The following is a 13,890-nucleotide window of genomic DNA, read 5'->3' on the forward strand; positions in this document are numbered from 1 at the left end:
ACCGCGCCGCCGGGCGGCGCGGCGCGGTGAGGGCGCGGGCACGGGGGCGCGGAGCTTGGGACAGGGCCGGGGCGGGGGAGCGGCACGGCCCGGCGGCCGGGCCAGGGTGGGACAGCCGCCTCGCGCAGCGGGGGCCCAGCCCTTTTGCGCCTGGGTGCCCGCAGTGGTGAACGCCGGCAGGTTTGAGTGAGAGCAAGCGAGCGGGCAGGAGCGCCTGGGCTGCGAGGACACGGAGCTCAGAGCAGGGTGGGTGGTGCCTCCCGTGCCGCAGCTGCCGTCGTCCGTGGGTGGTGGTGGTGGGTGTCATCCGTCAGTACTGTTTTCATTCTTCAAGTTATGAAATATTCCTGTTATCAGTATAATAGTTCTCAGGAGGTCGCATGTGTAAAGGCGATTCTGAAGCTGTAGAAACAGGAGCTTTGAGGAATGATGAGGAAAAGCTTTTAGAATCACTCGTGTTCGCTTAGGATAAATTTCAAAATACCACGTTGCTTGATGAAATGTTAAATATAAGGAAAATTTTTACTAATTTGGTTTGTTCATAATCTCCTCAGTGTTTGCATGTGCTAGATGATCTTTAAGGTCCCTTCCAAACCAAGCCACGCTATGATTCTAATCTATATGGTACATGAGAAAGGTACATGTTGACCTGCAGAAAGGGGGCTTTTATTTCTATAATTACTTTTTAAAGCAATTTTAATTAGACCAAGTATTTAAATAAAGAGTGTGACATCTGCTTTCAGTGTACACAGTATGTCATTTTCCTGCTAGTTTTTATCCTTTCATTTGACAGCATAAAATAGTACACTAGTACAAAGCTGCTGGGACTCGTGAGACCTCGTAGCAGGCAGAGAAATCAGGGTGACAGTAAGCTGGCCTTGGCTGATGAACATGGAGGTACACTCCTCTGGTTTTGAATACAGAGCTAGATAAGGGATCTTTTTTCCATGCCTGGTTTTGCGCATCTGTAAGACACTGTGTGTTGCTTGTGTCCCAGGTAAGTACATTGCATGCCTCCAGGCAGAAAGTTGGGGAATTTTTACCCACTTGCAGCGTGTATAAAGCAGTGTAGGAGTTTGTAATTAAGGCACAGTAAGATAGTACTTCAGTGAAACAATTTAGGAAAGAATGTGGTTGAAGATATCTCTGTCGAAGATAATGTCTTAAGTTTAGTCTTTATAGGTTAATATCTTTCAGGACAGATTTTTGAAGGAGTTAAGCTCCTAAGGTTTCAAAAAGAAATCTCACTCTGTCAAATTGATTGGTGTTCATCACTTTATGCAGTAGAAGTCACCTCAGGGCAGACTCTAGTAATTGGAAAATCACCATCCTAAGGGTCTTGGACTTTTTAGATTTCACAGGGGCTGCTAACCATGGCCAAAGCCTTGGCCACTGCTGAAGATTACACTGTTACGGAGAGTTTGTACTATGATGGCTGTAGGGGTTTGCTTGATACCAAAGTGGTATGAATTTAACTTCAAATATTTGAAAAGGCAAGTTTTCCATCTCAGTCATTTCTTGTTCTGGTTTATTTTTGACAAACCTGAATGGCTTGGAGTTAAAATAAACTTTGTTGCACAGCAACAGACTCCAGCTGGAAAGCATGAACTGTTTATATGGGAGCAAAATTTTTCTTTCTTTGTATTTTGATAACAGACAAAGAAAGTGATGTTATGCAAGAAATATTTTTATTTTCCTACTTGACAGAATAATAGCCATAAAACTCTCTAAATGTATATCATTTCAAGGTAATAATACAGTGGGAGATTGCATAGAGAGTAGCTCTGAAATATCACTAACTAGCAGAAGCCTTGCTGATTTGCCAGAAATGTATGTTTCATACATATTTGCATTGAAATTGAGTGCTGTGATTGAAGCAGTGATATGTGTATCTGCCTTGCAGTTAGGGCTATGCTGAAAGTGAATCTGCTGCTCGCAGTTTTCAGCAGGGTCTGAATGGACATTGGGGTGCTAGTCAGGGGGACCTTCACAGGTTGGGAAAAATGGGCTGGTAGAAACTCAAGTTCAGCATTTGCAGGACTTGCAGAATCCTGTGGTTGGAACAGAAGAGTGTCATGGAACAGCACAGTCCTGGCTGCTGCTCAGATGGAAAATGGCTCTGCATCAAAAAAAGGACCTAGGGTCCTGCAAATGCTGAGTCAACTAGCATGCCCTTCCAAGGAAGAGGGACAGCCCCATGCTGGGCTCTGCAGGTGGAGGAGAGTGATTCTTACTTCTGATGAGCACTTGCAAGGCTGCACCTGGGTTTCCAACTCCCCAGTAATAACGAGATAATAACAACATAATAGTGAGTACTCTGGTATGATTAGCAGGCTGAAGCACATGGTGCACAAGGAGAAGCTGACAGAACTGGGATTTTATTGCTCTCCTCAGCTACCTGTAAGGAGGATATGGAGGAGACAGAGCTAAACTCCTGTTGGAGGTGCACAGTGGGTGAGAAGCAGCAGATGCAGGTGGCAATAGGAGAAATTCTCATTATGTATTAGGAAAAATTTTCCACCTCAACAATAGTCAAGCCATAGAAAAAGGGCCCAAAGAGACTGGAGTATCCCTCCCTGGAGCTGCTCTGAATTTGACTGGACAAGGCCTTGGGCTCCCTGTGCTAAGTGTATTCTGCTTTGACCAGGTGTTTGGATGAGATAATCTGTAGACATCCCTTACAATTTCAGTGTATTTTCATGTGCTAAGCAAAAAAATGCCACTGCTTCAATCTCACAATTATCTTGTCCTCTAGTAGTGTCATACCTGCTGCTCACCTGCTTCTGAGATTAGACTTTAAACTAGTAGGAGGAGAGAGATATCTCTGTGGGCTCAGCAGAGGCTTTTCTGTAATACACAATGCACCATGCAAAACACTGAAAGCTTATTACTAACATTTGGAGAAGAATATAGATCTGCAAATGGCAGAATTGACACTCTGACATGTTTTTAATATTCAAACGGTACCTGTTTATTTTACACCAGTCTGAAACTCTTATAAATTCATGACTCAAAGGAAAAGGCATAAAATTCCCTGATAAAAAAAGATGTATTGTTTCAATTAGGAAAAAAATTGAGCTAAGTTATGATAGCATTAGCAATAGTGACTGCTTCCTGGGTTAATAGTCCCATTGTTTTTGGTAGAATGCTTAAGGAGGAAATAGTTAATGTTGTCCAAGTTGGAAAATTAGTTCATACAGCTGCTTGCTGAATGTGTACTGATGCTAGAATCAAAGCAGTACAAATTCTCTTTAATCCTTGTGTGTGTGTACTTGTTTTTCAGACTGCTGCAAGTAAAGAGAGAATCACTGGTCATGATTTTCTTGTTGGACATGTTTACAGAGGTGTGGAGACATTGGGAAAGGAACTTTTTATGTATTTTGATGAGAAAGCTTTGAGGTAAGAAATGAGAAAAAGACTTCCTATGCATTCAAATTGAGTGTATTTTGGGGTCATCTTGTTCTTGCTAATTGCACTTCAGAGGTTTGAAAGTGTTACAGAGAAATTTCTCATCAGCCTCTCTGCAGTACAGGAGTACTAGATATAGTCACATGTTCAGATAATTTACTGCTTTACTCCAAGATTCCATATAAAGGTATCTGAAAAGGACAGTTACTTTTTGACATGCTTTGTTTCAAATAGGAAATTGCATTTTCTAGAGACAAAACAGATCCAGTGCATGCAGATCCCTGCAATATTGTGTAGCACTAAATAATTCTAAAGTCTCACCTTTTTACTTTAAAACAAGAAATCAACAACTTCTTACTACTAATTCTCATTGAATAACAGATACTAGGTTTAATTAGCATGCTTTTTCTATTTGTAATTAAAATGAGAAGATTTCTATTTTGCCCTATTTCAGGACATCTGAGGTAATGAAACACTTTAGAATGAAATTTTATAGATTTCTTAGGGCTTTTGAATGTAAATGTGTAGTGATGATGCATTTTTTTCTAGTCATGAACTGAGAAGGCAGTAAGATAGCTAAATAGTTGTGATTCTTAAAGTTCCTTTAAAACAGTATACTGGAGCTTGGTAAATGAAAGCATCATCTATTAAATTGAATTAAAAATAACTTTCTGGAAGCATTTAGTGCATTATCATTTGTTAGCAAGATGCAAGAGTTTGGTTTAAAAAGAAATTTGTCTAGGTTTAAAAATAAGTTTGGCTAGTTAAGCCTGTGCAGTACTACTCACGGCACTTCAGAATTGAAAGTGGTTATTGAAGATAAAAGTGACTGAAGCAACTATATCACCTGAACTGACTTGTAAGAAGAGTTTTGGAAAGACACAGGCTTGTAAGTAACTCGTAGCATTAATTTTTTTTCAAATTTTAAAGAGTTAACTTTAAGAATATGCTTAATGACATGTTGTCTTAGCCCATCTGTAAATACTTAAAATGCCTGTCTTTCCTGAAATGTAAGAAAGCTGGGCTTAAAGGAAATACAGACCTGATACTGCATTTCTTTGGTCATTTATGTAGTTTAATCTGTTAAATCTTCTTGTAACTACAAAATAATCCACTTTTTCTGATATACAGTGTATAGTAATAGGATGTTCCTTCTATCTTATGGTTTTTAGGACTTGATTGTACCAGGTGAATTTGTAATAAATAAAATGTATGAGATAATAGCCAGACTTGCCCTTTGCTCAAGCAAAGCTCCTGGCAGAATATTTTATAAAATGTAAGACTTAAAGCATTACTAATCTGTAAAATGAATGCTTGAAAGAGTCTGTTCTTCTACTTTGCCATCTGTGCATTTTTCAGTTTATTTCTTTTATTAATTTTTAATTGACCTGCAGGTTTTGCCTTGGTTGTAGGCAAAGAAAAGCCGAAAACAACATATGGCAAATACTAATTACTTTGTTTATGGCATTCCTGGATGTAGCTGCGATGTGATAACAGTGGTGGCAATATGGGGACTAAAGTCTTTCTTTCCATATCAGGTGCTTTCTGCCTGATTTAACAGAAAATTTTCTGGTCAAGTAGCCTCATTTCTTTCAGCCTGCCTGAAGGTTTAAGAATCTATGTTGGAAGATCAGCATGTCAAGTGAAAAGAATTCTAAGTGCACCAGAAAATGGTGCTACTTAATGATCAGGTTTGAGTTCTGTATAATGAATTATGAAGACTACTTAAAACCAGCTGTATTTTGGAGGGGTTTTTCCTTGGGGAGCATTCTTTCTTCTCTGGGAATTAAGCGCTGTGTAAGCAAATAGTTTGTTGCTGTGTTACTGGTAATGACTAGAATTAATGTACATACATACTGACTTGGTTAGGTAAGGTTCACAGCTTCTGAAAATAGACTGGTGTAATGCTTGGAAACCATAGTGAAGTTAAAATACCTATAAAAACTCTCTTTCTTTCCGAGGATTCACTTTGGTATGAACGGTTCCATGCGCATTAATCCTGATGGAAGCAAAGACAGAAATGGAGCACAGCCAGTTTTGGAGATACAGCTTACAGAGGATACCATTTGTTTTTGCGATGTGACAGTAGAGTACAGGTAAAGCAGAAACTAACAAAACAGTGTCTTTCTTTTTATAACATTCTTTTAAGGAAAATGAAAAATCATGTACAAATTGTTCAGTGCGTGGATGCTATCAAGACAAAACTTCCTAAACATATGAGATTTATTTAAGTTTGTTAGTTTTGTATCAGAGCTTACATACAGTTAAAGTAGTTCCATGCCATAGTGTCATTAGGTAGTGTCAAAACTGGGAATGAAAGTTTGATTTAATTCTACCCCTACATCTGTATGCTGAAACCCATTGCTCTGTTAATTTCCATGAAAGTCTCACTTCTTAACAAGGGTAACAAACAACCTGTCATGATTACTGGTTTCAAATTTTTATTCTCCCAAGGCTGGGTTTTTATTTTTTTCCTTTTGGAAGCAAACTTTTATAATTGTTCTAATTTACATCAAGCAGATGTTTATGCCCATTAGCATTGTACTTCACACTGCTAATAAAAATACCAGTGAGCTTGATTTTAAAGTGATTGAGGCTCTTGAGTGGAAAGGGGCATGTAAATTCATGTAACATATATAAGCATACTTAAAATTACAAAACACAAAATCTGATGTAAGCCCAAGACTTCTTGTACTGTATTATTTTCAATGATTATGCTTAACCTAATAAAATGTATATCTTAAAATCTGAAATTTTTTTTGTAACTACTATTAATAATCTACTACTACTTATATCTTTTACATAAGTATAATTAGCTCAGTTGGTTAGAGCATGGTGTTAATAATGCCAAGATTGTGGGTTTGATCCCCATATGGGCCACTCACTTAAGAGTTGGACTTCATGATCCTTGTGGGATCCTTCCAACTTAGAATATTCTGTAATTATTTGAAATGTAATATATAAATATATTTTATATATATCTATATATGTACGCATAAATGTCATGTTGTAACTAATGGACCATATAACCATACGGTTAGTTATGTTCAAGGGTCTAAACACATGGGCTTTCCATCTTGGAAACAGTTTTAAAGCAAGGAGCTGGCAAGTATTTTTCAAGCTAATAGGAACAAAATGAGATGACTTCTTGTATGTTGGACTAGATGTGTGTATCATTGTTTTTGGAAGATGTGCTTAATGGAATTTCTGTGCCTCTTCCTGTCACTGGTATTTTCATGGTTTCTGTTATCTGCATATAATGTTGTATTATAATTTGTTGTGTTGTTTTTAAAACCACACTGCTACATAAGAATATATTTAAAATAAAAATGAATCAGTGTATTTTTCTCATCCAGAAATGCAGCTGAGTGTGAGCAGAAAGTGAGGATGATGGAAAGCTTGGATGTCTGTTCTCCAAAGTTTAGCTTCTCAAGAGCAGAACATGAGATTAAGCAGCAGAACACCCGCATGTTGTGTGATGTGTTACTGGATCAAGCAGTATTACCTGGAGTGGGAAATATCATAAAAAATGAAGCACTGTTTGATAGTGGTCTTCATCCAGCTCTTAAGGTGGGTGAATGTTTCAAGATGGTTTTAAAGGACACCGAAGTATTAAGAATGTAAATACATAATAATATAATATTTTGCTATCTTCTTACTTTTGTTTTGTCATCTGTCATTTCTTAAATTATTCTTAGACACTAAATTAATGTTCTATCATTATAACAGGAGGTTTTTGTCATGGCACTCTTTGGAGCTGATTAACTTTCATATTCTGACTATGTCTAGCATCCTGTTATGCTACCATTAAACTGACAATCCATAAATAAGGGAAAGTGAAAAGTGCTCAGGTTTTCTTTGTTCAGTTACTACCCAAAATAGTTTATGTGGTAGAGTTGATTATTTTTGCTGCTTCTTCTTCCACTTCTTGTCCTGCTAGCTGGCATCAATTGTTTTTTCGACCACTGTTTATCATACTTTTTCTGTTTTAAGATCCTTAAGTGTGTGTCTCCAAACTCTGGTTGAGAAGATATTTGCAAAACAGATTGAGATTACGTAGAATGTAAATGGAAGCAGGTGAAGATTAGTAATTTAAAAGTTTTTTAAACATAGTATTTTGAAAATTGTTCATGGGATTAATCTGGATTTTAATTTTATCTTCAATGTGACAGAAAAAAAGAAAAATGTGATTTAAAGTTTTGAGTTCTTAAAAAATACTTGGTTGATACATCTCTCTAATAGTGATGCCTTTGGGTCACATATTCTTCTTGAATATCTCTCAGAGGAAAGAGTCTCAGGATGATAGGTCGTATTATGATCCATGAGGAAATTAGGAGGTATGTGAGACTTACTAACTGTGATTCATGTGATCATGAATTCTTTGGTCAATACAGGGGAAGACAACTTAATTTTCTGCCACATGTTTTGCTTGGTTGAGGCAAAGCATGTTGTTTGGTGTGCAAGCAGTGAGTTTTTGTAGCATAGAATGTGAACATGTGATGTTTTACTGAGATGATACATATAATATGAAGTCAGGGAATTATCACAACATGAAGAAAAGCAACTCCACATCAGTGTTCAAATCGCACCTACCTCAGAAGTCTTTTTTTGCCATTGTCCCTTAGCACCATAATGTTCTAAAAATCATTATTGTCTTTCTTACAGGTTTGCCAGCTGACAGATGAGCATATACGTTACTTGGTGAAAATGACACGTGATTTTACCCTGCTTTTTTATAAGGTATTGGCACATATTTCTGGAAAACTTCCAAAATGTTTCTCTGGCGTGTTAGCTGTTTGTGATCATCTGGTGAAAACAGTATAAAGATGCAACAAATCAAGTGCTTCCATTAATAGGAATGTTGGTTTGTGTGCTCTTTATTACTTGTGAATTTTCAGATGATGGAAAGGTAGGAGTAATCAAGATTTGTCAAAATATGCACAGCTTGGCCCAAAAGTCTTTCACAGATGCTGCCTGAGGGTCAGTTCAGTTTTTCTGTACGTGTGCTGTTACGCCATTCTGAACATGTCAGAATTGATGTAGGTGAAGCACAAAGTTACATATAAGATAACATAAAGATTACTCTTCAAACTGGAAACTAGAGATTAACTATGGTCATACTTCCCTGGGACAATGTGGCTTCCTTTATAAAACTTGAAATAGCAATTATATTTGTTTGACTAAAGAGTTTGCAACTTCTAGCAACTTCTTTTTTTCCTAACCGAGATAATGGTTTTGGTTGCTAAAGTGAAATAAATAACAATTTCTCCCTACTGCTACAACTTCAGTAGGACTTAATTTCTTCTCCTGTAAATTCCGTAATTCCTGGTGCTCTTTAACTTTCCATAATAGAAGAAGAGAGAATTTGACCTAATTCTTATATGTTTTGTTTCTTTAAGCTGCATGCAAAGAAATGAACAGTAGTTGTGACATTTTTGTCTGTTTCTCTTCATGTCCGTGAAAGGCAAGGAGCTAGCAGTGCTAAAAAGAATTTTTTTGGTAGGTGAGGGGGAGGGCACCTAACATTCCTAAAATCATAAAGGCTAAAACTGTAATTTGTTTAATAGTCTGCTTAAATGTCTCCTTTCCTTCAACCCACTAAAGAGTACTTTAGTTTGTTGGCTAGGGAAATGGTTTATTTTCTCCAAACTTCATAGTGAAGTCTACCAGTAAAGAGACGCCATCTAGTTCTGCAACAACTATAATACTCAGAAATTTAAAGGCTCTTAGACTCATAATAAACAAGTTAAACTTTCTGTTTAGCCGTTTGGAAAACTTGTGTAATCCACACTTAGCAAGGATTCACCAGGCAAGTACTTTTAAGAAGGCTAGCCTCTCTTCCCATCTTAAAAGACATAACCAAAATATGTTATTACAAGGGATAGTGCTTGAAATTTTTTTTATAGACTGTTACAGATTGTTTGCAGTAATCATACTGTATCATTACAGATGCAAAGATGAAGAATCTTTGTGTAAAAAGCTGTTGCTTTTATTTGGTTTTTACATAACTGAATGGGAAAAAAAGTCTCATAAGGAACTGACTGAAAACGTTGAGGAGGCAGCTGTGAATGTTCATGCAAATATAGATTAGTAGTTCCTTCTGATTGAATTACTAGTTTGCACTGGTACAAGAATTCTCTTTCAGCAAGACTGATGAATAAGAGCACAGAAGCAAATATACTATGCTCAAAGACACCTGTGTTTTGGGAACTCCAAGGGTCCTCATACATTATGGAGCTAGAGCTATTGAACTCTGCCAGAGCTGTGCTGGTATTGCTGGGCCAGCTGTGGTATCATTTGAACTGGGCCCAAGCATTTGTGATTGTAGTGCAGAAACTCATGTGGCTCTGCAGAGTTGGCTGCATCTCTACTGGGCACTTGTTTGGCTTTTTTTTTTTTTTGCCACTTTTCGCTGTAGTGTGTCTATGCTGGCTTCATGGGTATTTTGTGAATTGTCTCATGAAATGTGCCTCTCTGTCAGCTGTCTGGAGGCTCTTTAAGTCACTGTGCCCTTGGGATTGTACTCTGCTTAATTTAATATGACTTTCTGCCAGGATCTGGGGAGCTCATCGTAGTGCCAAGTGGCTTTTCCTGAGCCAGGTTGTCTGGCATGGCCAGGGCCAAGATGAAGTTGAGCAACTGTACTGGGCACTACCCAACATTTACAGAATCTTGGGAATATTTCTGCATTGCACAGTTCTTTAGGTTTTGGGAAGGCTTATTAAGCCAGATTGTAGCATCAGGTCCGAGATGGTGCTGTGCTGTTTTTGGCTCTTCTGGGGGTGAGACAAGGTGGTGTTTTTGTGGTTTATGTTTGTTTTGTTTTCTATGCTACATTGATTGGTGCTCATTAGCTCTTCAAGAGGACACCTGCAGGTGCCAGGTCAAAGACAACTGATGCTGAATCAGACCTAGCTGGTCCAGCTGAACTCAGAGAGTTCCTAGCATGTATTTGCTTGTTGCTTGCTAGTAGGTCTTTTTTTTTTCCTTCTGTCTTTCGTTTCATTATGTGGAGAATTACAGACATTGCTGTACTTGATTTGTCAATTCTCTGCATAAAATAATGTGAAATACAGCTATAGCCTTTATTAGTGTCTCTCTTAAATATCTTCATCTAGTCATTGATTTGATGGTTTATGTAGGGTTTTTTATTTTCAGACTCACATAAAATTTATACGGAGTCTCTAACTTGGATTTCAAACCCGTTGTGTTTTAGTGCCGCAAAACTGGGTCTCCACTCTACAAGCACTACAGAGTGTACAAGCGCCCAGCCTGCAGGGAGTGCAGTGGCAGCATCACTGTGTGCCGTCTGGGAGACAACAACAGGATGACTTACTTCTGCTCTCGCTGTCAAAAGGCAGACCCCCAGCTTGTCAATCTTAGGTATGATGGTAACATCATAATTTTTAAGCACCTCAAAGTGCTGTTACAGTAAGAGGACACACCCTTTGAAACAGAATGGATCTGTGTGCATTTTATAACATTTTATAAATTAACTATGCCAGACAAAACCCAGAATATCTTGCAAAAAAAAAAAAGTTTTGGCTGTTGGTATTTGAAAACGGTTAGAAGCTTTGATTCTTTGATACTATTCCTTTCAAAGGCATCATCTATTATGAAGTAGCTATTACTCTAATCAAATGTAGGAATTATAAAACAATTCAGAGTACTCAGATTTGTTCACTGAAACTAAGCCACTGGAGAAGTTGCCCTTTGTTCTTGGTGTCATCAATATAAAGGGCTTGGATGTTTCCACACAACTGAGTTGAATATCATGAATATAATATCTTTTTGCAGGATAGCCCCATCAGTCCTGGCATATCTAGACAGCTGAGCATCTATGCACTTTTCTTCTGGATACAGAGTTACACTGAGGATAACTAAAACTTCAGTAAATTCAGAGTGCAGCAAATATTTTAGGGGTTTTGTACTTTTTTTTTTTTCCTCCTTATTGGATTTTAAAAGCTTTTGCTATAGATGTGCCATAGAGACACTTTCACTTCCACATAAATTGTGCTAGCAGCAGCTTCTCTCCTTTTATTTCAGGAAAGCAGAAAATGCATTTGATATTACAAAGGGTCAAAAGGTAAAAGTTCCAAAAGCATCTTATTCAGACTTGGGCATCTGTTATTCTTGAAAATTTTCATCTGAGGCTTCAGAATTTTGCCTTTATACTCTCTGTCAATCTAATATAAAATGCTGTTTCACTTTGCGACTTTGCCTCGTTAGTGTGTGTGGGTGTGTGTGTATATATATGTATTTTTTTTTTTTTTTTAGATAAGATTTATAAAATGCACAAATCCCTCTCCTACCTCCAAGCTTCTTTCAAGACTCAGATGGCTGAAGGGATTTTGGTTAAAGCTTAAAAATTGCCTTTGAGTACAGATCAAATATAGAAAATTCCAGCATGGAAGATAAATATTTCACAAGCTGATAACCCCAATCTGTTGTATTTTCAGAAAGTAATAATGAGAAATATTTTGTAGAAGTAAGGAAGACAGCAGTGTTCTGTGGAGTCAGATAACTAGAAAACAATGTAAGGAAAAAATCTCTTTCTGTGTTGTAGAACAAGTAGTGATTTGGGCTTTTGTTGTACTTTTAAATAAATAATTAAAGAGTGCTGTATTTAAGTGAAAAACATGGTAGTGATAGCTATAAAATAAAAAGGTGGTTTCTTGTCTTATCCTAGTGGTCAGCTCTTAGTGTTCTACTGCTCTCTTTTCAATTATGCAATAACTGCAATACCCATTAGAAACTTACCCCATCAAATTCAAATGTACCATGAACTTTAAAAATAGACCTTTCTCCACATATCTCATAAAATGGGAAAGGGTGTGGGGGGTAATGACAGGACAGATGAACCAGGGTAACAACATGGAATTAAACTCCCAGACATGATGCACTGAATGTATATTCAGTCTAGTAATGCATTTTTGATAGCTGACTAGAACAACTGATCTAATAATGTGAAAATACCCATTTTAACACTTACAGTTCAGCTGTTTTGGTGAATGTTACTGCAATGCCTGTTCTACCTCTTAACAGCACAGGCTCTTTGGTACATCAGCAGTTCTCATTATCCTCCTTAGTTTTCCTGTTGTGGACGATGTGGTAGGTAGTGGATTTCTCTGCCATTATCCTACAAGTCTAGCCTGTTACAGAAAGTGATCAATTATGGAAAAAGTGATAGGTCAAAGGTGTGTCACAACAGTGCCCAACTACAGCATTTGCATTATTAATTGAAGTGCTTAAATTCTTAGGATTAATAAAAGTCTCCAAAAAGTGCACAATTCCTCAAGAAGTATGAAGGAAATGCTTGACAGCTTATCAACCATAAGTTGGTTGATGTAGTACTTAAAAATATACATAAATAACTTACTGAACAGGTAAGTTCAAGTTACATTTAACATGCTGTCAGTGTTTGGATACTATGACAAGAGTAGTCCCTGGTAACAGGAAATGACTGTAAAGGAGTAACTGATTCTAAATCAGTCTGTCAACATAGGAGGTATTATAATTTACAGGAAAATAAAACTAAATCTATAGTGGTGTCTGGTGTATAGCTTTGGCTCACAAGTCACAGCTAGGTTCCTTAATTCTGAACAGGTTCGTACATTTTAAAAGGCTTCCCAGCAAATGGTGACACACAAGAGACTTTCTAACTTTTAAGGTTTTCAGTGCTTTTGGCTGTTATGATAACAAAGTGGACTTATGGGTAGCATTTAAATGAGAACAAAGAAAATTTATTTGCTAGACTGTATGATTTTCTGCCGTTCATCTTCTAAACAGTTCTTCATCCAGTAAGGCATTTGTTAGCAAGTGTTGTGTACAAGGGATGGGGGGAAAGCCCTGAAACAGTCTCCCTTTCTCACCATGCTTTTTGCTGCAGTACTTGAAAATGGTAGGGAATCTGAGAGGCTGAGGCATTGTACTGGAGAGCACATCGGTTGATTATTAACTTTCTGTCAATTTCTTGTTTAAATATTTTTATTTGTATTACTTCTGCAGCACCTGGAAAGATTTGCCCTTGAGGTAAAGAAAGGAAAAATCAAACTTGAACAGTGACATGCTGTCCAAGCTCTGATAGGAGGCATAACACTGTGTGCTGCTTGTTCTCTAGCCCCATGCCTCCCTGCACAGTGGTGTAAGGCAATTTGTAGAGGGAACGTCACAAAACACTAACATCGTTCTTTTGTTTCACAGCAAACTGCCAGCTAGAAATAGCCTAATTGGCTGGGCATATGGCAGGGGGTCATGTTCTAATGAACACATAGCTCAGAAATCTGAAGAGGAGTGGACGTGTATGCACTGCACCCTAATAAACAAGCCTTCTGCTGAAATTTGTGATGCCTGTTTGACTTCAAGACCTGAAGGTAGTAAAGGGTTGTCTGGCACCTGTATTGGAAAAGAGGGGAGGTCTATGATTTTGATGTAGTTTTTATGTAGGAGTGTCTCATTGTGAATCATATATATATATACATA

General features: G+C 37.7%; 1 protein-coding gene across 1 annotated transcript in view; it reads left to right on the forward strand.

Annotated features, from left to right (window-relative positions):
* NEIL3 (nei like DNA glycosylase 3) overlaps window positions 1–13,890 on the forward strand; it is a 32,233-nt gene that overhangs the window by 11,174 nt on the left and 7,169 nt on the right. Inside the window, exons 2-8 of the mRNA XM_042014876.1 lie at window positions 181–296; window positions 3,284–3,399; window positions 5,370–5,504; window positions 6,765–6,978; window positions 8,074–8,148; window positions 10,625–10,791; window positions 13,612–13,781. Of these exons, the coding sequence (XP_041870810.1) occupies window positions 181–296; window positions 3,284–3,399; window positions 5,370–5,504; window positions 6,765–6,978; window positions 8,074–8,148; window positions 10,625–10,791; window positions 13,612–13,781 (993 nt within the window). The remainder of the gene's footprint in view (window positions 1–180; window positions 297–3,283; window positions 3,400–5,369; window positions 5,505–6,764; window positions 6,979–8,073; window positions 8,149–10,624; window positions 10,792–13,611; window positions 13,782–13,890) is intronic.

This window comes from Corvus kubaryi, unplaced genomic scaffold (genome assembly GCF_017639235.1).
Source record: "Corvus kubaryi isolate FWS band 111438036 unplaced genomic scaffold, C.kubaryi_AGA036_p1.0 split3-131, whole genome shotgun sequence".
In the NCBI taxonomy this organism is placed as follows: domain Eukaryota; kingdom Metazoa; phylum Chordata; class Aves; order Passeriformes; family Corvidae; genus Corvus; species Corvus kubaryi.